This window comes from Pseudoliparis swirei, chromosome 14 (assembly GCF_029220125.1).
Source record: "Pseudoliparis swirei isolate HS2019 ecotype Mariana Trench chromosome 14, NWPU_hadal_v1, whole genome shotgun sequence".
NCBI lineage: Eukaryota > Metazoa > Chordata > Actinopteri > Perciformes > Liparidae > Pseudoliparis > Pseudoliparis swirei.
The window spans coordinates 3,547,342-3,572,663 of record NC_079401.1 but is presented as its reverse complement, the minus strand read 5'-3'; the positions used below and the strand labels follow the sequence as shown (position 1 = coordinate 3,572,663).

Here is a 25,322-nt window from a genome sequence, read left to right as displayed (position 1 = left end):
GATATTTCCTATTCATGAAAATCAAGGGGAAAGTGAGGGTATCTTTTTAAAAATCAAACATAAACCATGTATGATATCGGGTGATATTGACCGAGCGGACCTGGCAACCCACCGGCTTCCTGGTCCTCGCTTTCGCCGCGTGAGCCTCAGACTGAGCCAGAGAGCAGCAGCGTGGTCGCTCTGGAAAGCAGGAGCTCTCGACTCAGAGGGCGCACATTCTGCTAAAGTGACCGAGCTGCCGCTAAAATGCTCGTGTTATTCGAGACCGCCGCTGGATTTGCGATATTCAAGGTATGTATTCGTCCTTTAATGCCATTAATAAATAGAATAATTCATTTTTTACTCCTTATGAGACCCGTTAGCTTAACCACGTGGATAGCTGCGCGCGCCCACGTTGCTTCACTTGTATGTAACGTTAACGGTAGTGAGTATAATTTTATATGAATGTGTTTTAATTGTGTTTAGTTACGTGAACGGGTTAATTTATAACGTTTTTCATTTAACGTGATGTGTTTTTGCTAATGTTTGAGCTAACGCATCATGGCAGCGTGAAGGCCCTGTAACCACGTGTGCATGTTGAGGCCAACTTCAGGGACTGGCTCTACTTCTCTAAAGCACAACGATCACATCCATCTTGCAACTTTAGTAATATCGTGCAATTATATGATCAATATCACCTTTTGAGAAGAATGTAACTTTACGGTCAAGAATATAAAGACATTCCCATCCTAGTGATTGTCATACATGTGCACCACGGGCCTTTTTTATTTTTTGCAAATGCACAACTAAGCTTTAATTATATTTCAGGTCCTTGATGAAGCCAAGCTGAAACAGGTTGACAGCCTGTATAAGGAGTTTGAAACTCCTGAAAAAGCGAACAAAATGTAAGTGCCATGAAACCCCCGGTTTATCATCGTGTGATGCTGTGTAGCTCATGTAAAACATGATTTAACAGTTTCGTTTTGCTCCTGCTAGTGTGAAGCTGAAGCACTTTGAGAAGTTCCAGGACACAACAGAGGCCTTGGCAGGTAACTACATATATCTTTGTGGTTTCTGTGCATGAGATATGTAGATATCCACTGAATTGTGTGACCATGTCATTTAATATCAGCAGTTAGTTTAGTTGATGATTAAACATTTCAAACAGGAGTTGTATGTTGACTACAATCCTCCCATGGGCCTATTCGACATGACTATTTTTTGGTTTATGCCCGTTTTTAATGCGATGTTCTCTGCCCCTTAGCTGCCACTGCCCTTACAGAGGGAAAAATTGGCAAGAGTTTGAAGAAAGTGCTCAAGAAGGTTATGGCAAAGGAAGCTCATGAACAGCTGGCCATCAGCGACGCTAAACTCGGCGGGGTCATCAAAGTAAGTGACTCGGCGTCTGTGTGCTGATAACCTTCAGTGGCTAAGTGTTGCAAAAGTTCAGGCTCCTAACCCGCTCTGGTTTTCAGGAAAAGCTGCAACTGAGTTGCGTCTACAACTCTGCCGTGGCCGAGCTGATGCGGTGCATCAGGAGTCAGATGGAGAGTCTCATCACCGGCCTGCCTTCAAAGGAGCTCAGCGCCATGTCTCTCGGATTAGCTCACAGGTATGTGGCGCACAAACAGGTCAATGCATACATGCAGGCTCTGCTTATGATTACACTTGCTGTCTGAATCCTCCATGTGGATTCTCCACAGCATTCGTCACTACCTCTGAGGCAGCAATCTCCCAAAGCACAGGGATACGTGAGTAAGTTGTGTGAAATAACATATTAAATAACGCCTCTTTTCTGTGTTCTCCAGTTTATCCCGCTACAAGCTGAAGTTCAGTCCAGACAAAGTGGACACTATGATTGTGCAGGCCATCTGTAAGTGTTCATGAACCAACAAAAGCACTATACAATATTCACTCATCTTTTTCATTGTCACATTTTCTTTAAGCTTTAGTGATCTGACTTTTCTACTTTTCTTGTGATTGTCTCTTCAGGTCTTTTGGATGACCTGGATAAAGAGCTCAACAACTACATTATGCGCTGTAGAGAATGGTACGGCTGGCACTTCCCCGAGCTGGGAAAGGTAGTCACTGACAACCTGGTCTACTGCAAATCTGTCCGCAAAATAGGTAACAATAATAGCGTCTGCACATACCTATTTAAATGGCTATGCCAGTAATGTTAGTATTGCACTCCTGCAAAGTGTTGACATATGTGGATAACAGTTTATTAGTTTAGTAGTATAATAAAATACATTCAGTGGTTTGCCCCTGTAAAAAAACAGATTTCCAGAAATGTTCCTAAATCAGCTGTTAAGATGCATATGAGCACAAGCGACTCTTTATTCCAGAGTAAGCAATCTTGTCTTGTGTTTCCCAGGCGACCGCACGAACGTGGCTGGCTCCGACCTGTCCGACGTCCTCTCCGAGGAAATCGAGGCCGAGGTCAAACTGGCTGCCGAGATCTCCATGGGAACAGAAGTGTCGGAGCAGGACATCACCAACATCAGGCACCTGTGTGATCAGGTTTGTCTTTCGTTCTTTCTTACCATTGAACATCGGAGAGTCAAGTGACAGTTGTGATGATTACGACATGTCGTTTTTAGCCTGAAACAAGTAATGTGGGTTTTTCAGTCACTACCTCTTCTGAACAGTCACTACTCTTAGCGACCGTGCCGCCATGACCCGTTAACCTGCCGGAAGCTGTAATATAAGTTTTATCTCTTTTCTTCTGCAGGTCATTGACATCTCGGAGTACCGCACTCAGCTGTACGACTATCTGAAGAACCGAATGATGGCCATCGCCCCCAACCTGACTGTGATGGTGGGCGAGCTGGTCGGAGCCCGTCTCATCTCGCATGCGGGTGAGTCACAGAGGCGACGTCGTAAAAACCTACCAAGCAGTGATGATAACGACCTGATGTCGCTTTCCTGATTTAAAACTGATGCTTTTAAGTCACTACCTCATCTGAGCTTTGGTCTTCAGGCCCGGCGAGCAGGTACCGAGGAGAGCCACGCATTAACTTCTCTGTCCTGTCGCTTCAAGGTTCCCTTCTGAATCTGGCCAAGCATCCAGCCTCCACGGTACAGATCCTCGGAGCAGAGAAGGCTCTATTCAGAGCGCTGAAGACTCGCAAAGACACACCCAAGTATGGTCTCATCTACCATGCGTCCCTCGTGGGCCAGACCAGCGTCAAGAATAAGGGCAAGGTAAGTCCAGAAGGAAATGTGACGACCACGTAATGATCCTCAGTCTGGTGGCTATACAATATACATGACCCTTATTGTTATCTGTCCAGATCGCCAGAATGCTGGCAGCTAAAGCGGCCCTGGCTATTCGCTATGATGCCCTGGGAGAGGACACCAACACCGATATGGGAGTGGCGAACAGAGCCAAGCTGGAGATCAGGCTGCGCCACCTGGAGGAGAAAGGAGTAAGTACATCTATGTATATTTTCGTCTCGAGAGGTTGCATATGATGCATTGCTAAAAGATATGTAAATTTGAGTTTGGTATTTTTTTAAGTGCTATCAAATGATTGAATCACATTATGACTCCAATGAAAGATGTCAAATTATATTCCTATCCTATGTCCTGGTTAATTTGCTCAATGTTATCTATTTATCTATCTCCGGGCTTTCTCTTATCTTCTGTCCATTTATTTTTCTTCTCAGATCCGAAGGATTAGTGGAACAGGCAAAGCAATGGCAAAGGCCGACAAATACCAGCACAAGAGGTAAATACTCCCTACCGGCCTTTTAGCAACGATTATATAGTCCCACATATAAATATGATCGATGTTGAATACTCTCGTCTCCCCACAGTGAAGTGAGAGTCTACGATCCATCCGGGGATTCTACTATTCCCTCCACCTCAAAGAAGAGGAAGTTCGAGGAGGTAGAAGAGGCTGAAGAGCCCGTAACGCCGACGGTCAAATCCAAAAAGGCCAAAAAGCAACCAGTAAAAGAAGGTAGGTCGAAAGAAAACTAATACCTCCGTGTGGCGAAGAGCCCACAGTGAAGATTATGATGCTCAATATCTGTCTTGTTCCTGCATGTTTTGTAGAAGAACCAGCAGAAGAAGAAATGGCAGAGGAGACGCCCAAGAAGAAGAAGAAAAAGAAGGACAAGACGGAGGAGAAATCCGAAGAGGAAGAGGTCGCAGTTACAGAGGTAGAGATCCATTTAAACTATCTGCAGACTATTCATATGATTTTTCCACTGTTTGTTTCTGAACAATCGTTGTGCTCACTTCTGTTCTCTCTCCAGTCAACAGAAAAGAAGAAAAAGAAGAAGAAAAAGATCAAGGGGGGAGAAGATGAGTGAAATAGTGGGGATTGTATATATTTTACGTTTTAGTCTGTCATTTTAGTCTGTCATACATTTATATCTACTGAGGGTAAAGCTGTATTGAGTGCCTGTTTCTGGACCAAGAGAAAAAAGTGCACATTAAAGAACCAAATCAACCTGAGATCTCACTTGATGTCGAAGGTGTGGTTTAAAACCATTGGATTTCCAGTTATTCAATGAGTGAAAATGTAAATATATTTTTTCACAATGTTTTATGGTTGCTTCTTTCACTTGTAAACTGTTCTGCATTAGACGCATGTATTAAATTCAGCAAGACTCCCCCAATTGTGGCAACGCCTTTTATTGTCCAAGAATGTCTGCCTGGTGAAAAACCCCGTTTTGTGTAGTTGTATACACTGTAGAAGTATCAGTATACAAAATAGTGATTTGATCCTTTGCTGCAAGACTCAAACTGCAGTGTGGTCATTTCTACCAGTAAGAAAAACAATACATTTAACCGATACATATATCCATGTATGTAGGTCAGGCCACAGTCCAATTTCAATTCAGTTTATTTGTATTTTGCAGAGTTAATGTGATGGAGAAATTAAAATGCATCCATAAGTAGAGAGAAGAGGAGATAGGCGCTCAGTGTATCCTAAAATGTCCCAAAATGTCCCCCATCAGCCTACAGCAGCATCTCTAGATATATCTAGTCTATAAGACTAGTGGAAAGTCTTCAGTCTACATGAGGTGACTGTCTGCCTCCAGGACTGATGGTGTAACTTTTTACGACTTTAGGAACTACTAGTAGCCCCGTATTTAGTGAGGCAGCTCTCTAGTGGGGCTATATGGATCAATGTTAATCTAGTCTAGAAGTAACATGCGTGATTTAATGGTTCTTCATCGGTTTGAGACAGGATGTGCCTGATTTTTTTAGAAATGTTATAGGTGAAATAAGGCTGTCCTTGAGATTTGTTCTGTGAGTTAAAGGTAAAATGTCCTGATCAATGATAACCCACATTTGTTTACAGTGGGTCTGGATGCCAGGGAAATGCCATCAAGAGTATACTACATCATTAGAGAATGATTTTGGAGATGTTCTGGGCCAAGTATAATTCAGTTTTACATCAGGAAGTTATAGGTCATCCAGGTTTTTATGTCTAAGATTGGATAGATATAATTAGGGTATCATCTTAATAACGTTTGTGGAATCTAATGGAAGCTTATATAAGGTGAATATGATTGGTGGAGGATTCATTGTTTACATGCACAAACTAGGGTAGTTTAAGGACTGTTCTTATTTTATATTTGCTACTTAATATTTAAAAAATGCATAAATAAATATATAATAGCAAAACACTCACGGGCCATATTTCTGCATCACATTGAGTACATATTTGATACATACATATTTTAAGTGGCATTTTAATACGACACTTAAGTATAATGTGGTATCGTCATACATCCATGGCGGTTACTGAGGGGCAGGCATTACTTGAGGAACGTAGATCCGAATCATCGATCGGCTGCATCCGCGCTCGACTGAAGCGCCTGGATTTCGTACCACATGGCAGGACTGCACGAGAGTCGACAGTGTAATGAAGGAACAGATTAACGTCTTAGCCAAACCGTAGATATATATATTGCTGAGTAGTGCGTTGGCGAAATAGACAAGTTATTCAAAATGTCGCAGTTACAAGCGAGGTTCTTCACAGACAACAAAAGGTGAGCTCTCATTCCCTTTCGGACGAAACGTGGGAATTGGAAAAGGGGACATGAATGGCTAACTCTGTAACTTCCTAGCGAGCTTTGACTCCCAGTAACTAGTCCGACACGACCCTGCTTTTTACTAACGTACGTGGACTACACATTTAGAGATCGGCTAACGTTTTTCACTGTTAGCCTCTTCGTCGTTGCTCGTTTTGTAGCTAGTTGGGTTAGCTAGTTAATGCTAACAATGTGCTCCAGTAACTTATGTGACAAACGAATGCATTAAGTACCCGCATGTATGCGTGTGTGTGATGGGTGTGACCTCCGGTGTTAACCTAAGAACACGCCTCTCTTTATAGGTACGTTGTAGATGATGTCCCGTTTTCCATCCCTGCTGTCTCTGAAGTGCAGGACCTCAGCAACGTCATCAACAAGCTGCTGGAGGCGAGAAATGGTAAAAACATGTACTTGACGGACCTGAATCAAGTTGCGATTACTTCTGTGGAATCAATTTTTCTGATTTATCACAATTTACATCTGTGCAATCAATATCGGATTTTAAGTTTCCCTTGTATAAACCTGTGCCTGGTTCTCTAAGTCGTTATTATGATTAGATGAGCCTAAATTATATCAAACGGTTCACAAAATTCCCAGTTAGTTTTATTCAAGAAATAATAGCGTAACATCTTAAATGTGTAATATCTATCATGTGTTTTGTTTGTTTCCGCAGCATCTCACAGCAAAGTGGAGTTCGACTTCCTGGTCAGGGGTCAGTTCCTGCGAACGTCGCTGTCCACTCACATGGAAACAGAAGGCATATCAACGGTATGACCGGCCCCGTTTGCTTGGACCTGAGTAGACGTGGCATGTTTTCATAGTCTTCTTTTAATTATGAGGAAGTCGGCGTAAGAAAGAAGAGCGTGGTGGGATTTGGGCCTAAACCAGCAAAATTCCAAATGGTGACTGAATTGCCTGTGAACGCATCCTTTTGATATTTCTGCATCGTTGTGTCTGCCTGTCTTTTCAGGAAGACGTGGTGGAGATCGAGTATGTCGAGCGGATCACGGCACCAGAGCCCGAGGAGTGCATGATGCACGATGACTGGATTAGCTCCGTGGATGCAGATGCTGAATGGTAAAGATGAGAACTGGGAGGGGACGTTCCCCCATATTTTTATTCCATTTTCTCAAGTCCTTTTTCATCAGCATTACACTGACAACACAATATTGATTTCCCAAGCAAGACTATTCAGTTTTCTCAAAGAGTTATGAGAACACAGTGTATGTTTAACTCAAATGGAAGGAGTCTCTCTCCACATTTCCCATTTTCTCGACAACCTCTGAGTAGGCGAAATGATATAAACGTATCTCTTTTGTATAATGAAATACAGTTTAAATTGGTAAATGCATTATATAGCATTTTTTGTTTTCTGACCCCACACACAGCCATTCATACTGATGGCAGAGGCTCACCTACAAGGTGCCACCTGCCCATCAGGATCCAAACTCATTCATGTACGCTCGCACTAGGGCTGCAACTAACGATTATTTGAATAATAATAATATTTTTTTATACTCAAACATCTCCGAGTGGCAGAATAATCACGCGACACAACAAATCGATAATGGAATTCTTTTCCAACTCTATTAATATTAGATTTTTATCCATTTTATCAATTGGTCGTTGCAGCCCTAACTCACACACACCGATAGTTCTGCCTTTTTAGAGCAATTTGAGATTTATTATCTTCCCCAAGGTCACTTCAACATGCTGACTGGAAGTGCCGGGGAATCGAACCTCTAATCTCCCAATTACAGCCTTTCAAAAATAACTGAGGGACACACGGAGAATCACAAACCTGTCCATGGTGGATAAAACAGAAATGCCCCAAATAATTTTTTCACTGATATTTCATTTAAGCATTATACATTTTTAAGTTTAGTCCAGAACAAGGCCAACAATGTGATGTTTGTTTTGCTTATTTGCATGTTCATTTTTGGTTGTAGGATCCTAACGGGGTCATATGACAAGACAGCCAGGATCTGGTCTTTGGAGGGCAAGGCGGTGATGACAGTGGCCGGACACGTGGATGTTGTGAAAGACGTAGCCTGGGTCAAAAGAGGTGAGGGGGTGAGGCCGCCAGTGGTGGACATTTCACTCCGCTTGTGATAACGACAGGCTTTCTTTAAAAACTATGTTGTGTGGATGTTTCCGGCCAGACGGTCTGACCTCTCTGCTGCTGACGGCTTCTCTGGACCAGACCGTCCTACTGTGGGAGTGGAACTCCAAGAGGAACAAGGTGAAAGCCAGACACTGCTGCCGGGGACACACGGGGAGCGTCGACACTGTTGCAACAAACCCCACTGGCTCAAAGGTAAAGCGGGATGGGTAGCAGGAATAACCACAGCAATGTACGGGGTGTCCCAGCCGTTCAGTTAAAGCATTTATGTTGCTCCCCGTACAGTTCTGCAGCGGCTCCTGGGACAAAATGTTGAAGATCTGGTCAGCAGGTAGGTCGCTAAAGCGGCTGGTTGCATGTTGAGCATTGCGGTATGAAAAGAAACTCTCCCAACACGCTTCAACCTTTTTGCCCCCGTCAGTGCCCTCCGACGAGGCAGACGTGGTCGAAGAACCCGCCGACAGGCCGAGGAAGAAGCAGAAGACTCAACAGCTCGGCCTCACCAGGGTGAGTGCAGCTCCATCCCTCTTCAGTACGGCTAACCAGGTGACGTAGCCGTTGGTTGAACCCATTCTGTCTTTCAGACCCCCCTCATGACGTTATCGGGACACAACGAGGCGGTCTCCTCTGTCCTGTGGTGCAACAGCGAGGAAGTTTTCAGTGCATCATGGGACCACACCATCCGCGTGTGGGACGTGGAGACGGGAGGGATGAAGACTACGCTGGTGAGGAAACACCCCGGCGAGCGGACACTGGGTCAGAAACGTAAGACGTTATCTGTTGTAATTTCCTGTGGTAACGTTTTGTTCTTCTACAGACGGGCAGCAAAGTGTTTAACTGCATTTCCTACTCGCCTCTGTGTCGGCGACTGGCCTCCGGCAGCACCGACCGACACATCCGGCTGTGGGACCCTCGCACCAAAGGTACTGCCGTGTGGTCACTGCAACGGGCTCTCCAAACTACTACCGATCATCTGTGTTTCAGCAGCGTCGTGCCTCTTTTTCAAAAAGCCTCATCTCCCCTCCAGACGGGTCGCTGGTGCTGCTGTCCCTGACCTCCCACACCGGCTGGGTGACCGCCGTGAAGTGGGCGCCGTCACATGAGCACCAGCTGGTCTCCGGTTCCCTTGACAACATGGTCAAACTGTGGGACACCCGCAGGTCTGTGAAGCATGTGATTGATCTGTAGAATTTGTATTCCAATCGGTACTCGGCGACTTATTACCATTAAGACTGGGCTGGAGCAGGTGAACCTGATTCAGCTCTAACTATAAGACCATCAAGAGGAAAGTCTTGAGTCTACATGAGGTGACTGTCTGCTTCCCGGACTGAAGGTGGAGCTGGTTCCATGAAAGAGGAACTTGATAACTGAAGGCTCTGGCTGCCATCCTACTTTTTAAGACTCTAGGGACCACCATTTATGAGGCAGCTCTCTAGTGGGGCAATATGGTACTACAAGCTCCTTAAGATATGATGGAGCATCACCAATCAAGGCTTTGGAGGTGAGAATCGATAATGGATACAACAGCTTTAGTTCCCTTGTTGGAAAGAGCTGTCTGAAGGCAAGGAAAGGCGGTATAACTATTTGAAATATAGCGCATGCTTGAACATGAAACCATGAATAGGTTTGATATATTCATCAAATCAACATGGTCTTAGTCCATCTTTCAATACATTGTGATGTATTTATACATTTCTCTACACAGAACAAGAAAAAAAACATGTATCTCCAAATTTGGTGTCTTTCCTAAGATGTATTATTTTTGTGTGTTTTGAGACTAATCTCCCATTTCTCAAGCTGAATAAACTGGCAAAGAAAACAATGTACGAACTGAAAAATGCATCGGAGACAAACAAGGCTGTTTATCTTTCAGTTCAATGAAAACCGGGTATTTTGGAGGAAGAGGGTTTTGCTTTTACTCTACTTTTTAAAACATGTTAGTTTGTCGTCTTTATTTTTGCTAATGAGAGCAACAGCTGAAACATGCGCTGTAATGTCTAGGTATGACGGCTCGTTTAGGAAGTGTAGAGCAGGATGTCTGGAAGAAGCTTCCTGTCTTTGTCAGAATAAAATGTCTCTCCAGCCTACACCCACAATATCTCAACACTCAAGTACTGTCCCGTGGTATATGTTTTTCCTTTCTGAGGGAATAAAGTTAACGTGTTGTTTCATGTCTCGCAGCTGTACGGCTCCTCTGTACGACCTGGCGGCCCACGAGGACAAAGTGTTTTGTGTGGACTGGACAGAAAGCGGGGTGAGTCTGATTTCCACAAATAAAAAAGAATATTCTGCGGTGGAATGCGTGAAATCTGTGTTTAACGTTCTCTCTCTCTCTCTGTTCCTTTTCCCCCAGCTGATGTTGAGTGGCGGTGCAGATAACAAGCTGTACACCTACAATTACTCGGTCTGTCCGACGGATGCTGGAGCCTAGACGGACAATAAAGAATGATGGACATTGTCAGTGTTGTGACAGGCGGACAAAAGCAGCAGTGACTTGGGAGTTTTGTACAGCGCAAAACATTTCTTGCTTTGTTCTTTACCGTCTGGTTATTTTTTAGGCTCTCAAATTTTACACATTTTCTTATGGATTGTTTTTGTCTTCCTGTTACCCAAGAAAACTATAAATTAATGTTGTACCTTCTATTCATGTCATTCATTAATGCTTGATTTGTGATATTTTAATGATATTTTAAGAATAGCAAGAAAAGCAACAGTGATCCAAAAAAAATGACCACATATACTATATTAAAGTATTGTAGTAATTTGTCATTGGTTTTTTCTTGAGTTTAGCTTCATGGACTATTGATGTAAGTGTACGTCAGTAAATATACCAATGTATTGGGGACATTACTCATGAAATATTGATTGTTTATGTCTGATATATTTACAGTAGTACATTATCACCGCCCTTGTGTTTTTGTCGTAAAAAACGACCGTTTCCCTCACTGGTTAGAAAGAGGATGTAACAAGAAGAGGTGTCACTCGGGTTGTTTTTATTTTACTACAATCATGAAGTGAGGAGACCCTTTCAATAAAAAAACAACGAATATGGCGAGTGCTGCTTTTACTGATTTCATACACATTTAAAACCATCTTTCACGCTTTCTTTCTGATGTAGACAACTTAAAAAACTTAACTTTAGTTGCGATAAATTCAAAATGGTTGTAGCCCAACTTTCGCGACCAATTATCCCACGTCTTCTTTTCATACCACGATCTTTGGTGTTACCTGTCAAACAGCGCCCCCTGGTGGCCAAACGGCGCCACAAGGCACTTTGCATATCCTGTTTCTCTGACTCAGATTGTGAAGGCTATCGGCAGAGCGGACTAGCAGGACCGCGGCGCGTGGATGCTCGGACTGCGGGACTAAACTAAATGCGAGGTAAACCCGCGTTCCCCTTCTTAAACTAACCGATTATATACGTAAAGCTGGCCGTCGTCGCTTAGTTAAATGTTCTCAAGGCAAATGTTCCTGCCACGACACTTTGCGACAAGCTAAACTGCTGCTAGCACACAAGCGTCACGCGCACGTCCGTTTCTTTTTCTTTTTTTAAATCGACGACTGTTACGGTTTTTTAAAATTTGTATACCATGTCTAGTTATTTTTTGACAGTGTAGTTGAATATCAGTATGACATTGCTTTCCCCCCCTCTCTTTTCCGTGTCGTGAAGGCAGCCTTTCCTGTAACTGAACACCTCCACAGCCAGCTGGCGCTCCATTCTCTTGACTCGCAGGTGTCTCATCGCTCCGCTCCGACGACCGTATCACACGAGTTCGTGTCCAGTCCCAGATAACCCTCCGCGATAACCGCTTATAACTCGATTATAATTCACCTGTCACCTGTGTTCAAAATTCAGCAGCCAGTTTATTTCATTTATTGTTTCATGAGACTTTTTTTTGTGTCTTTCTGCGTGAGGAGGATCCTGAACAAGGAAACAATAGGAAACCTCCAGTCTTTTAATTAACATGTTTTAATTTTTTGTTGTTGCTTTTACACACTCATTTAGGCATTGCATTAATAAAATATCTCTCGTTAAAATTAATCAATTAGTTCTTGACTTTCATCTGCTCCCTGTGCAATTATTATTGCTTTGTCTGTGCAATGGTTGACAATACTTTTAAAATGCACAGCAATGTAAAATAGGGGTTTCCTGATCTCAACACATGGCTCAGGCATCTTTTAACATTTGACTTTCTTTGTTCAAACGTCACCCCTTTATTTCTTCTGTTTTCATAACAGGATAAATAGGCTGATATCCAATGATGGACGGGTAAGTGTGAAATGACCCAACTGTTAACTTGAGTTAAAACACGTTCATATTGTTAAGTTGGCGCACAGCTGACCTGAAGTCTGGGCTCCAGGTTTGTGGGGGACATGCTGAGTGACAGCTCGGTCATGGCTCGCATGCAGAAGAAGTTCTGGAAGACCAAGCAGGTCCTCATCAAAGCTACGGGCAAGAAGGAGGACGAGTACGTGGTGGCTTCGGACGCCGACCTGGACGCCAAGCTTGAGGTAGGAGACTATTATTGCTTTGTGGCTTATTGTTTATTTATTGTATGCTTAAGTCTGAGATGTTTTCCTTTAAAGGCTCAGCACTGCATCTTTCATCATTTCCATGTGCTTTCCACCACTGGTTATCGAGCATAATGTCTGTCGTTGCTTTAGTTGAAAGCACAGCAAAGAACCAATGACGTTCAAACGCTCCACACGGATCTGTTTTCACGCCCAGAACTTTTTGCGCACGGTTTACTGTGGTCTTCTGCCTACGGTCGTCTGCCTGGCTGTTGGAGGACACCGATTAGTCAATCAGAAAAAACAAATTTGATGTCCATCTGTTTATCTCCATGCGCCTCGGCCCTATAGCCGTGAGTCAGACACGGCGCTGCCATTAGATAAACACGAATGTGTCAGGAACAAACATCCAGAGAGGCGTGTGGTGAGGGAGGAGTGATTGTTTATCCTGCAGTTAATCAGTAACCACACAAGTCACCTCCACTCTTCTTGATATGTTTCCACTGTGCAGCAAAGTCAGGGCTCCACACTAACTGCCAATGTGGCTACCTTATATTTTGACTAATCAGATACCCAGAATGTGACGTAAAAGAATAAAAGCTCTCTTAGAGTAACCAAAAAACTAAACAAAAACTCAGTCAAACAACTTCTGCTTCAACATTGTCTCTATTTATTTGTTTAACCTTTAATTTCCAAAGATATTATCACTGAGATTCAAAATCTCTTTACCAATGGAGTCTTGGCCAAGGTGACCCGGTGACCTGGTGTGTGTGGCGTGTTCTCATCCGGCCCGTTTGTCTCTGCAGTTTTTCCGCTCGGTTCAGGTGACGTGCACCGAGCTGCTGAAGGTGATCGAGAAGTACCAGCACCGGATCACACGTGAGTCACGGTTAAGGTGGCATCTCTTCACCCAACAGATGAACTGTAAACCAAGGAACATTTGTTTACGGTTAGTTCTGCAGCTGTTCTGGGCCTCAGATTCCTGATGTAGGTCCTGTTAATATGTTTCATATATTTACACATAAAATGCTTGGAGGAGATTCGTATAAGATGAAATAGGAAATGCCCTTTTTACTCTTATTAGATCACATTCCCAGTCATATTGTGCATCTATTTAAAAAGAATATATATTTATATTTATATATATCATATATTCCATTTTTTCAATACAAAAAAAATCGCCCGTGGCCAGCAGACGGAGGCTGACACTCTTCTAGTTTGGAGAAACATAAGACAAACTCTCTTTTTAATTGGGATGTAATAATAACGTCCTTTTTGCGGACGTGTGAGACTTTACAACCTTTACTCCGTCTCGCCAGGCTTGTCTCAGGAGGAGAACGAGCTCGGCCTGTTCCTTCGCTTCCAGGCCGAGCACGACCGCACAAAGGCCGGCAACATGATGGACGCCACCAGCAAGGCGCTGTGCACCTCCGCCAAGCAGAGGTCAGCGGCATGAAACAATGAAGCCGACACATATATATATATATATATATATATACATATAAATATATATATGTGTGTGTGTGTGTGTATATATATATATATATATGTATATATATATATACACATATATATATATATGTGTGTATATATATATATATATATACACATATATATATATATATGTGTGTATATATATATATAAATAATGTATATATATATATATATATATACACATATATATATGTGTATATATCTGTGTGTATATATATATATATACACATATATATATATGTGTATATATATATATATATACACACATATATTTATATATATATATATATATACGGCACATTCTAAACTACCGTAACGTTTATTTCCTCCCCGAGATATAGAATTTCTGAAAGTCTCTTTTTCCCCCTGAAGGATGGCCCTCTGCCCGCCGCTGCACCGCTTGCACCAGGAAGTGGAGACGTTCCGGCGGCGCGCCATCGCCGACACGCTACTGACGGTCAGCTACATGGAGAAGGCCCGCACCGAGTACAGGGGGGCTCTGCTCTGGATGAAGGACATCTCCCTAGTGTTGGACCCGGACACCTACAAGCAGCTGGAGAAGTTCCGCAAGGTGGGAGGACGCTTGTTTTGTCGACGCTCTCGCAACGGCGCGTTCTCCCCCTCATCATCTCGTCGTCTTTTGTTTTGGTCTCGACGGCGCCAGGTCCAAACCCAGGTCCGGGGGACGAAGAGCCAGTTCGAGAAGCTGAAGAACGACGTGTGTCAGAAGGTGGACATGCTGGGAGCGAGCCGCTGCAACATGCTGTCCCACTCGCTCTGCACCTACCAGGTCCGGCAACACGTCGGTGGGACGCCGTTCAAATCTACCCTTCTTAAATATTAAAATATGTCTGTGTGTGTCCTGCTGCGACAGACCACCCTGCTGCAGTTCTGGGAGAAGACGGCCCTCGCCATGTCGGGGATCCAAGAGGCCTTCCGAGGCCACGTCCCGTACCAGTTCACCACACTCAAGGTACCTCTGGGTTTCAGAGAGGCGGGCGGGCAGCAGCTGAAGTGTCTTTCCATCCCGTGTGTACAGACTGTTGAACCCCCCGAGACCAATTTGTCATTTTGGGCGATGCAAAATCAGCTAAATATTCTCACCTCGCACAGGAGCTGCGAGACCCACTGGAGGAAATGACAGACGCGCAGAAACAAGAGGACAAGAAGAAGGAAGAGAGGCACAGCAACGCAGACCGGTGAGAGGACACGTGCTTAAAATCACTTAAAAATCCCCCAAAAATCACATACACACACACACACACATCCTCTCTCTGTTGCCAGGCGGGTTTTTTCCCTTTTCCACAATGTCCCCTCGCTTTCATCTCTTGTCCATCTCTCTTTCCTTTTCTAAATGGTGAATAGACCTGTACTTGCAGAGCGCTCCTCTCGTCTTCCGACCACTCGAAGCTCTTTCACACTACGTGACATCATCCCCCCGTTCATCTAGCCGTCTTTTTAGGTTTTTAGAAAAGGTGAACCTATCGGGAGACTGCAGCTCCAAATTTAATGGAGGCTACTGCATTGCTAAAAATAGCATATTGCGTCTCGCCAGCTTAATGAGGCTCTCACTGTTTCTCCTGTCCCTCCCTCCCCCCTTTCCTCCTTCCTCCTTCCTCAGTCTGGTGTCCTTGGATGACGACAACGAGCCATCAGGAAGTGCCCCTGCCTCAGGTATGTGCTGCCCCCCTGGAGGCTCGTTCTGCAGGACAGATGTGAACGTGGAGTGAATGGGCGCATTCTGCTTCGAGAGAAAGGCAAATATGATTTTGGTGTCAGTGATGAACTGGCTGATCAATTTATAAAATAAAATATTTAAATTAACCTGTTGGAGTATTTTGAATGAAACGGATGTAAAAAGATGGGCTTAGATGGAACTATTGCAGATACAACAAGCAGATTGATGACATCATTGTTGGCTACAAGAAAGTGCCTTTTTATTTTATGTTGAAAATAAGTTAGATAGATTTAAAGCGGTCAGCATTATTATGGCTTTAATAAAAACAAACATTGAAAAACTTTGTCACGCTGAATAATTGAACTATGCTGTTTAATTATTCAGCGTGGCAAAGTTTTAAAAATCTTTTTTTAATAAAGCCATAATAATTATGACCACTTTAAATCTATCTAACTTATTTGAAGAGCATTAACACGACTCATTAAAGTTGTCGGTCAAAATAAATAAATAATAACAATACACGGCAAGCAGCAGCATCGGTGGTGTTTTATGAGCTGTACAGCTGCCACTTTAATCTTAGAGGACATCTAAGTTTATTGCTATAAATACCCCCCCCCCCCCCAGCTCTGTGATCCATCATTTAAATATTTTGGTGGAAACATACACTGAAAAAAAAATGTTTCCGGTCGTAGATTCAAAAAAATAGTTTGCCATCAAAATGTCACACAGAAATTTTAATTTGAATGTTTGGCCATTCATAAGCAATATAAATACACAAAAGTATCAACGTTATATTGTAACGTAAGAAGCTGGATAGATCGGTCCATGTCAAAACTCATGTTTACCATGATTGGCCTCCTTTCCAGAGCCCGCCCACATCGGAGCCGGTGGTAAGTGTGTGTGTGTGTGTGTGTGTGTGTGTGTGTGTGTGATGGCATTGTTAGACATCCTCTATAGCCAGCGCTTGTGTAAAGAGTACAGATGTGTCGTTGGGACTGTTGTCGCTGACCGGCTGCCGGTCGGCTTTTCATCTCAGCGTCACAAAACACGAGCGCACCGGCTGCAGAGCTGCAGGACGTCAGAGCGCCGTCAGAGGACCTGATGCTCATGTCCCCCTGTGACCTTCCTCGGCTCCCTCCTCCTCCTCAGGCTGGAGACCCACATGAGCCCTGGGGCTTTGGAGGCCTGTCGCAGCCGCCTGCCTCCGGTAAACACGCCTGCCTTCTCTCTGCTTCTCCTCCCGCCGGCCGAGTCTGACACAACTTCACCTCTCCTGGGATCTTTTTTTATAACTCTGCTTCCTTGTTTTTTGCACTTTGGATCTGGATTCAGTCTTAAAGCAAGAGGCTTTGTTTCCATCACTTCTAAAACTCACTCCTCTGACATTCTGGGCCGACCATGAACTGATCGTGTGACCTGAGGGCAGCTGTGTTGGCATCTCATCTGCTAAGAGGAATACTTTGGCATTTTGGGAAATACCATGAATAACTCCCTCATATCTGTACATTGGGAAAGGTGTGCCTCGTGTAATGTCCTCATACGCTGTGGGATGCTGGTCAAACATTTACCCTGATAAGATCTAGAGCTGTGGCTCCTTTGTTTCTTTTGTCCCTCTTTAGTCGGTTCTGGTCCTTTTCAGTATTTTCTGCCCTTGTTGTTTTTTTCACGGCAACCTGAATCTGCTAAGAAACGACAGAATCCACGGCGGTGTATTGACATCCCTCCCTGTTCTGCTCCCTTCCCTCTAGGCGGGGCTCTGCTTACAGGGCTAGGACCGGAGGAGGAGGAGGATGGCGAGCGGGGCGACATGGCCTTCCTCAAAGACCTCCTGAGCCCGGGCCCGGGGGCCGGAGACGACTTCAGCAGAGAGTGGCAGGACGCCTTCGGGCTGTTGGACGCTCCCAGCGCTCCTCAGCCGAGCGCGGGGGCGGCAGGTGGCGTGCTGGAGGCCGGCGGCGTGGAGGCAGGCGGCGTGGAGGCGGGCGGCGTGGAGGCAGGCGGCGTGCTGGAGGCGGGCGGCGTGCCGGCGGCATGTTCTCTCTCGAGCCCCACGGGCTTCCTGCCCTCCCAGCTGCTGGACCTCAGTCTGAGCTCCACAGGTCAGCTGCGCTGGAGGGACGTGCTCGCCTCAGCACGCCGGCCGTCGCTCTCATCGCTCTTTCTTTCTTTCCCTCCTAGGCTGGGCAACCCCGCCCATGTTCCAGGCTCCGCCCCTGCAGCCGCCTCCCGAGCAGGGCCAATCGGCTCATCCGACCCCGAGCGCAGCAGCTAACGGTTCGCTCTCCCTCACTCGGGCTTCTTGTCGGTGCTTTCGTCTCGTCGTCATGACGCAGCCCCGATTGTGCTGTTGCGTTCATCTCATTTAATCCAAATTAATTTACCTGCTGAGATCATTAACGTCTTCAAACTAGATTTCGACGCTAAACTTCAACTTCCGTCCTCCGACAGCTGCTGCAGGCGGAACCAAAGACATGTCCGCCTGGTTCAACCTGTTCGCAGACCTGGACCCACTCTCCAACCCCGACGCCATTGGACGCTCCCCAGACGAGCTCCTCAATGCCTAGAAGTGTGAGTGTGTGTGTGTGTGTGTGTGTATATATGTGACATTTCTCTCACAGCATCTGGATGTCAGAAAGTAAAAGAACACACGTTCACTGTGGAAGACGCACCCAGAGACATCGAAGCTCACACACACATGTTACCAGGAGGTGTGTGTGTGCACATCCACACGTGTGTATACCTGGTGTGTGTCACACACTGAAGAGGGAGGCGCTCACTGACTGATAATCCTCCACGTTGAGCTGCTGACGCTCAGAAAGCCTTGTTGTGGTTTGTTACGTGTCGTCATCGCAGCAAGCGGAGAGAATATTTGGGTCGCAGGTTTATTTTGTGGGGGGTTCTGTTAAGTTCATGTTTGGGTTTTTGTTTGTTTGTTTGTTTGCCGTGTGAAAGAGAGTCTATTGACGGCATGATTGTACCAGCAGGAGAGAGGCTTTGGACTCGACGGTATCTGAAGGATTGTTGTGTGACGCAGTCGCCGTGTTGCTTCCGGTTCACGACTACAACTTGTGTTCCGCACGCTCAAATAAATTCTTCCATTTTCCGTCGGAAAGGGCCGCCTGACAGCGTGGGAAGTATTCTAAATATTCTAAATATAGCGTTCACTGAAACTTCTGGTTTGCGTTGAAGTGGCTGACATGTATGTTGGAGCCGCTCCCGCCACCACAAGGTAAACACTAGCCGCACGCAGCTCGCTCATCCCGTTAGCTCAAACTCACAACGGCTCGGTCAGTGAGGAGGAATCTTCCCGACACGATGCTGCCGTGCACAAAAAGGTTCCGGTTAAAGCGGCGAGTCCGAGACATTTCGTGATGGTGGTGTCGTTAAGAAGTCCTCGCCCCGCGTGTGAGCTCGCCGTGACGGGGTCACCGAGGTCTGAACAGACGCCTCACAAGCTGTGGATCCCCAAGACTCCACCGGTTTGATGAAGAGAGGATCTTCTTTCACAATTGCAAGCCGAGAAAGAAAATCTGTGAAGGTTGAAACGTTTATTTGTTGTTGTTTTCTGTTGTGTTATCGAAGTCCTCTAAATCTGCAACTAGAAGCTGCATCAAAGTGTTTATTTTCTGATTTATATAACCGATTTGTTTGTTGAAAGACTAAAGTAACACTCGTATAACAAGCGAAATACTGTATTTTGTAACTGTGTGTTGTGTGTTTTCAGAATTCACAGATGGACTTTTGAAATCTATTGTTTTAAGCGAAGAGAATCAACACTGGAGAACTGTTACCGTGTCTGAGTTCATGTGTTTGAGGGGAAATGCTACCAGCTCGTTTTGAATGTTTCCAAAGTGAACAGCTGCAGACGATGCAGTCGGGTTTCTAAAGTCATATTATTGTTATAAATGTGCCTAAGTTGTTGCACCACAAGCACCGAGACCAAATCCTCAGTTGTGTGCCTGTATAGTTGATTGAAAACTTGAGGGAGTAAAGGGAATCAGAGTGCATCATGGGAGGAAAAAACAACTCTGAAAACCCCTTTTTATATAAGCTGCGTATTAGTAGCTGCTTTTCTGGGGGAAATAGAGCCCAGTACACAACTGGGAGGCGACTGTACTCTGGATTTACACACTACAACTAAAGAATGTATTCCTCAAGTCGATCACAAATGCTTTATTTCATTCAACTGCCTTTTTGTTTCCAATAAACTGGACAAGGAATCCTCGTGTTGAGACTTTCTCGCGTCGAGCCGGCTGTTCCTCCGCTGTGAGAAGGAAACTGGAAGAAATCTGGAGTTCCACGTGTATGAATCTGTTCGTTTAATCTACCTTTTTTATTTTTGTAAACAGATGTCTTTAAAAAACAAAAACAAGAAACAGACAAATGGGACCGCGCCGCTCCAGGGTCACGAAATAATGACACCACATCCACACTTCTGTCCACTCTGCTAGTCTTATGTTCCCTCGTAGTGTAGACTTACTCCCTTAATCATAGTGTAGACTTATTCCCTTCCTCGTAGTGTAGACTTACTCCATTCCTCGTAGTGTAGACTTACTCCCTTCCTCGTAGTGTACTTACTCCCTTCCTCGTAGTGTAGACTTACTCCCTTAATCATAGTGTAGACTTACTCCCTTCCTCGTGGTGTAGACTTGGCGTTAGTACATCGTGTGTGTGCGTGTGCCCTAGTCACTGCAACCTGAGATGGACGATGTAATCTATTCTCGGTTCAAATTCTCTGGAGCCCCCAATTACACATCTGATAAATAAATACATTATTATACACAATAATAAGACATGTAGTCATTCACAGTAATCAGCAGAGAAAAAGACAGAGGGGGGGGGGGGGACTCATTCAGATACATATCTCTGTCAGTCCATAATACAAACACAGTGTGGCTCGTTATTTACAGACCCAGTACATTCCTACCCCGCCTAGCGGGCACAAGTAGTAACGACATGGACAGGAGGGAGGAGCCGGAGCTTCAAAAGATTTTAGAATCTTGCAAAATATGAGGGGGAAAAAGCTCATTAATGTCTGTTTCCCTTATCAGACATTATTGGTTCATGGACATATTATTAAATCGGTGCAGAAGAAGAGGATACAACAAAATAATGTACCCCCCCCCCCACCCCTGTCTGGACACATTTCACGATACAAGCCGAGCAAGACGAGAGAAAAATAAATAAATTAGCATTACGGTGGCCGCGAGGGGAAGAAAATGAAAGCGAGAGCTAGAAAGGTGGTGATGGACGTGGAGGAAGGGGGGGGGCAGGCGGACACGGGTGGAACACGGTGCACACGTCATAGCCCTGGCCCGCGTCTCCCATAGATACACCATCCGGCCGGCAGGGGCGCTGTCACCAGCTCCCTGCTGCCAGACCGCGCGTCGGAGGCGTCAGCTTGTGCCAGTGAACGGCGGATAGAAGTACAACACAGACTTCTGGAGGTCACAGGTGGTCTAAATATGGATTGTTTATGAGGACCACCTCACTGCCCCGCCTCTCTGTATCTATGGCCGCCGCAGGGCTCGAGAGCCGGACATGAGCTGAGCACGGTCTGAAGTATCGGGCACATTTACAACTTCAAGTTTTGCTACGTTAGATCTGTCAGCACCAATTAATTAACCTTCCAAACTCTTGGTCGCCAAGGAAACCAGCTGCCCTTTTTTTTCCTTCTTCTTGTTCTTCTTTTTCGTTTCAAATAATGGAAGGCATATTGTACATATCAAGAGAAATCACGACAGATAGAAAAAGAGATATGTCCGTGGAAAGGCGCCATGGTATGATACGATGAAATCAAAGAGTCTGTTCCCTTTTCTCCTCCCCTGAAAAAACAGGAACATAAAACCAGCACTGAAGAAAGCGATGAGATGTTAGCGGCGCTCGCTCTGTAGGACTCCTGCGTGGCGGTCGTCTGAGGGAAGGACGCCAGAGAGAGAGCTCAGCTGGCATGCTGAAGGCATTCTTTAAAATTTAATTACATTTTTTCTTTTTTCTGGGTGGGGTAGGGGGGGGGGGTGACTTTAAAGCCCTCGTGGGCCGTCAGAAGCTCTCGGGCTCCTCCAGGAGGCAGGGCTGGGTGGACAGAGGCACGAGGGACGGGGAATGGCTCCGGAGGCCCCCCGCGGAGCGGAAGCTCAGGTCCGGGGCCGGCAGCAAGGGCTTCAGAATGCTGACGAGGCAGAAGGCGGAGCCGCTGTTGGGGATGAAGTTCACCTTGTTGCGGTCGGGACACAGGAAGGGCGGGAGCTCCTGCAGCGGTTTGAGCCTGGAAGCACACGCGCAGGGACACATTTAGCCCCAAAAACAACAACAACAAGTTCCGTGTTTACATTTTTTTTAAATATCCTGTATATTCTAACACACATCTTGTACTCACATGGTCTCCTCGGACACTCGGACCCTCTCGCAGCCCTCTGGAGGCTCCCTCTTGAACATGTAGCTGTTGTTGGGTCTGGGAGAGGCGGCGTACTTGGGCAGCGGGGAGCAGGGGCCCAGCTCTGAGGGCAGAGGGGGAGCGACCGGAGGTCAAAGGTCGCGGCGAGCAACAGATCCCGCTCAGAGAGACTGACAGGGCACGTGTGTGTGTGTGTGTGTGTGTACAGTGTGCGCTGTATGTTCATCACCTTTGTCCTCATAGGGGCTGCCTCCGCCCGTGTCATTGAGGACGGTGAGGTAGGAGGGCGAGATGGAGTCGGGGCGGCTGCTGCTGTTGCTATGGTTACCGCTCAGGCCGCCCCCCGAGGGGGTCTGCGTGTCGATGCTGCGGGTGCTGCTGCTGCGCCGCGGGGGGACCGGTGGGGGCGCGCGGTGCCCATCTGGGACGTCCTGTGGCTGTCACACACACACACATGAGGTCACAATAACAACGTAGCACCCAGGGCTTAAACGCCCCTCAGGACTCACAACGATGGCCTCGTCCTTCTCAGGCGTGTCTCGGATGATGATGCGTTCGATCTCCTGGTTGAGGCCCTCCACGCTGTTGCGGAAACGAGGGGCCGACGACTTGGAGATGGGGATGGGGATCAGGATGGTCTTGGGCATCGATGACTGCGAAACACACACAAAGACCCCAACAGCTGATGTGAACTGCAGGAAACTACATGAAAACAGGAGAAATCTAACCATAAATCATAAATATATGACAAATAACAACTTTCGTTGGAAATACAGGCAGCTTAACTAATACATGTGTGCTGATGTTAAACATCTGATCTCACACACACACACACACACACACACATACAAAACATTAACTCTTTGAATATTGGGGAGGCGCTTCATCTTGGTGGCTCTTTGCATCAGGAGGGAGCTTCCTTCAAAAAAACAACAAAAAAAAGAAAGTTACGGTCTCCGTTGTTTACCTGCGACTGGATGATGGTGTGGCTGCCATTGAACGGGGACTTGCGGTCTTTATCCCTCCGATGGCGGCTGCTGCGTTTGCTGCGCTGGAGCTGCTGACGCAGCTTGGCGATCTGGAGACAGAAGGACCGATCAGGTGAGTCAGAGGAAGACTTCGTGAAAGTGAACGAGGCCTCGCCCGGGGGCCACTGATCGTACTGACCTCCTTGAGCTGGTCGGTGCTCCCGCAGGAGGCCGAGCGCTTGTGAGAGCCCCTCCTCCTCTCATCTGCCCAGGCCCTGGGGGTCTGACACACACACACACACACACACACACACAGTAGGGTTAGAGCCAAATATCAAAAATACAGCGAAACAGGAAAAACAGTAACCAAAATAAGCATGTTAGCATGTTAATGTTACACATTGTAACACACACACCTGCGTCGCCTTGTCCCTCATGTAGGGAGATTGCAGGTGCTGGCTGTCGTCCTGAGGCCAGGGACCTGTCAGGTGGGAGCCAGCGAGCGCGCACTGCGAGGGCCACAGCTGGACGCGGTGGCGGGAGACCGAGAGGAGAATGAGGAGTCCGGGAGGGGAGGGTGGAGGCCCTCAGAGGGAGAGGCGGGGGGCAGGCCCTCAGAAAGAGAGGAGGGGGGAGGCCCTCAGAGGGAGAGGCGGGGGGGAGGCCCTCAGAAGGAGAGGAGGGTGGAGGCCCTCAGAAGGAGAGGAGGGGGGGAGGCCCTCAGAGGGAGAGGAGGGGGATGCCGGAAGACGCGGAGGAGAACCGCGAGAAGATGCGGGACGATAAGGCCACGGATGCCGTCTGAAGAGAGAGAGAGAGAGAGAGAGAGAGAGACGAGTCAGGTCTGCTGTCTCCATGTAAACAAGTTGTTTGTCAACAAATCAACAAATCATGGACACACAGCTGGCCTGCAGGATTAGCTCCTGACTTTCTTGCTCTGTGTGTCTGTCTAGGTTTGTGTATGTGTGTGTGTGTCTATGAGTGTGTGTGTGTGTGTGTGTGTGTTGCCAGATTGATGTTAATCCGTCCCGTGCTGGGCAGAGCAGAGCAGAGCCCCCCCCCCTCCCTGAGTCTCACACAGCCTCCTGGTTAAAGCCATTAAAACAGCTTAAAGTAGGGGGGGGGGGCCTGAGGGGGCAAGTGCTGACCCGGATCCAGACACCCATGGGTGGGGGGTGTAAGCCGCCATCGACTGGAACTCTGATGCCGTATTTAGGATTTGTAAAACTGAATGATTGCAGTTAGATGCACTTTAATGTTTCCATAGTTATCCCTACAATATCTCAAAGTACAAAGTAAAAGTTCATTGTGATATATAAGAAATGTAATAAAAAAATAACTTTTTATGACCATTTTAAACCACAATGCAGCATTAATAACACCACACACACACACAAACACACACACAGCGGCATCCACTGGCAGTGCTGCTCCAGGAGCTACAATTGGCAAATGGGAGAGGGGGGCAGAGCGGGGGGGGGGTATTGACCAGCACACATCACTGTTGCTAGGGAACGGGACCCACTGATCTTCATTCATTAACACTGACTGTGTGTGTGTGTGTGTGTGTGTGTGTGCCGGGGTATCCGAGGTCTCTTAGATGCTCTGCCATGTGCAGTGCGATGGCAGACGGTGACCGCAGCATTGGCGGTGGCCGTGGTTACTTGGGAGTATTTGAAGTATAAAGGAATATTTTCATCATTAATCATATAAAAGCCCCAGTTGGTGCCTTTAAAAATGTTTTTATGTCAACCAACAATCCACAAAACAAAGATTCAGTTAACAATACTATATATATATACTATTCATAATACATCAGAGTTGACTTAGAAAACAGCTAAATATCTATTTGTTTTGTAGTTTTAACAAATGCAAAAGCATTTAAATGGTTTAATTATCTGTTGACGGACTAATCGATCCATTGATCTAGTTTAACACACCTGCATCGTGAATGTAATGGAAAGAAAACTAATGGAACGAGAAGACTAATACATACACTTATCTTGCAAATTGATGGGTTTTATACAATAAACAATAATAAAAAAGGGATTAAAGCAGAGATAAACATTGTGGGGACGTACAAAATAAATGAAAAAGCTCCCTCAACATCAATTAT

The 25,322-nt window shown here is 45.9% G+C and overlaps 4 protein-coding genes and 2 non-coding genes across 8 annotated transcripts in view; 5 read left to right on the top strand and 1 right to left on the bottom strand.

The window, feature by feature from the left end:
- Positions 1-169: 169 nt before the first annotated feature.
- nop58 (NOP58 ribonucleoprotein homolog (yeast)) lies at positions 170-4,610 on the top strand. Its single transcript, XM_056431162.1, has 15 exons — positions 170-291; positions 808-884; positions 976-1,028; positions 1,244-1,368; positions 1,455-1,591; positions 1,788-1,852; positions 1,972-2,106; positions 2,357-2,502; positions 2,714-2,840; positions 3,023-3,186; positions 3,276-3,410; positions 3,651-3,712; positions 3,801-3,946; positions 4,042-4,148; positions 4,245-4,610. The coding sequence occupies exons 1-15, from the start codon at positions 247-249 to the stop codon at positions 4,299-4,301; spliced, it is 1,581 nt and encodes a 526-aa protein (XP_056287137.1). The 5' UTR covers positions 170-246; the 3' UTR covers positions 4,302-4,610.
- On the top strand, positions 2,548-2,633 carry LOC130204813 (small nucleolar RNA SNORD11B). The gene has a single exon (XR_008833800.1). It is a non-coding gene; the product is annotated as a small nucleolar RNA SNORD11B (small nucleolar RNA).
- On the top strand, positions 2,872-2,955 carry LOC130204814 (small nucleolar RNA SNORD11B). Its single transcript, XR_008833801.1, has one exon. It is a non-coding gene; the product is annotated as a small nucleolar RNA SNORD11B (small nucleolar RNA).
- A 1,209-nt stretch (positions 4,611-5,819) lies between the features above and the next one.
- On the top strand, positions 5,820-11,212 carry wdr12 (WD repeat domain 12). The gene is made up of 13 exons (XM_056431052.1): positions 5,820-5,993; positions 6,338-6,432; positions 6,709-6,803; positions 7,006-7,112; positions 7,985-8,100; positions 8,198-8,352; positions 8,443-8,488; positions 8,579-8,664; positions 8,742-8,882; positions 8,975-9,080; positions 9,185-9,317; positions 10,339-10,411; positions 10,511-11,212. The coding sequence occupies exons 1-13, from the start codon at positions 5,953-5,955 to the stop codon at positions 10,586-10,588; spliced, it is 1,272 nt and encodes a 423-aa protein (XP_056287027.1). The 5' UTR covers positions 5,820-5,952; the 3' UTR covers positions 10,589-11,212.
- Positions 11,213-11,342: 130 nt separating this feature from the next.
- ical1 (islet cell autoantigen 1-like) lies at positions 11,343-20,065 on the top strand. Of its 3 annotated transcripts, XM_056431047.1 has the most exons (14): positions 11,353-11,538; positions 12,397-12,427; positions 12,519-12,669; positions 13,476-13,548; positions 13,989-14,112; positions 14,536-14,734; positions 14,828-14,953; positions 15,038-15,136; positions 15,277-15,362; positions 15,785-15,837; positions 16,878-17,048; positions 17,590-17,940; positions 18,020-18,115; positions 18,290-20,065. In XM_056431047.1, the coding sequence occupies exons 2-14, from the start codon at positions 12,417-12,419 to the stop codon at positions 18,403-18,405; spliced, it is 1,656 nt and encodes a 551-aa protein (XP_056287022.1). In that variant the 5' UTR covers positions 11,353-11,538; positions 12,397-12,416; the 3' UTR covers positions 18,406-20,065. The 3 variants fall into 3 exon arrangements, with proteins under 3 accessions (XP_056287024.1, XP_056287023.1, XP_056287022.1); XM_056431048.1 differs by lacking the exon at positions 16,878-17,048 and having other exon boundaries at positions 11,352-11,538; XM_056431049.1 differs by lacking the exons at positions 17,590-17,940; positions 18,020-18,115; positions 18,290-20,065 and having other exon boundaries at positions 11,343-11,538; positions 16,708-17,034.
- Positions 20,066-20,143: 78 nt separating this feature from the next.
- The window catches only part of fam117ba (family with sequence similarity 117 member Ba), a 6,949-nt gene continuing 1,770 nt past the window's right edge, over positions 20,144-25,322 (bottom strand). Inside the window, exons 3-9 of the mRNA XM_056431761.1 lie at positions 23,623-23,792; positions 23,406-23,489; positions 23,206-23,316; positions 22,748-22,891; positions 22,468-22,675; positions 22,221-22,341; positions 20,144-22,109 (exon numbers count right to left, since the gene is read on the bottom strand). Coding sequence (XP_056287736.1) covers positions 21,884-22,109; positions 22,221-22,341; positions 22,468-22,675; positions 22,748-22,891; positions 23,206-23,316; positions 23,406-23,489; positions 23,623-23,792 — 1,064 coding nt within the window. The 3' untranslated portion in view covers positions 20,144-21,883. The remainder of the gene's footprint in view (positions 22,110-22,220; positions 22,342-22,467; positions 22,676-22,747; positions 22,892-23,205; positions 23,317-23,405; positions 23,490-23,622; positions 23,793-25,322) is intronic.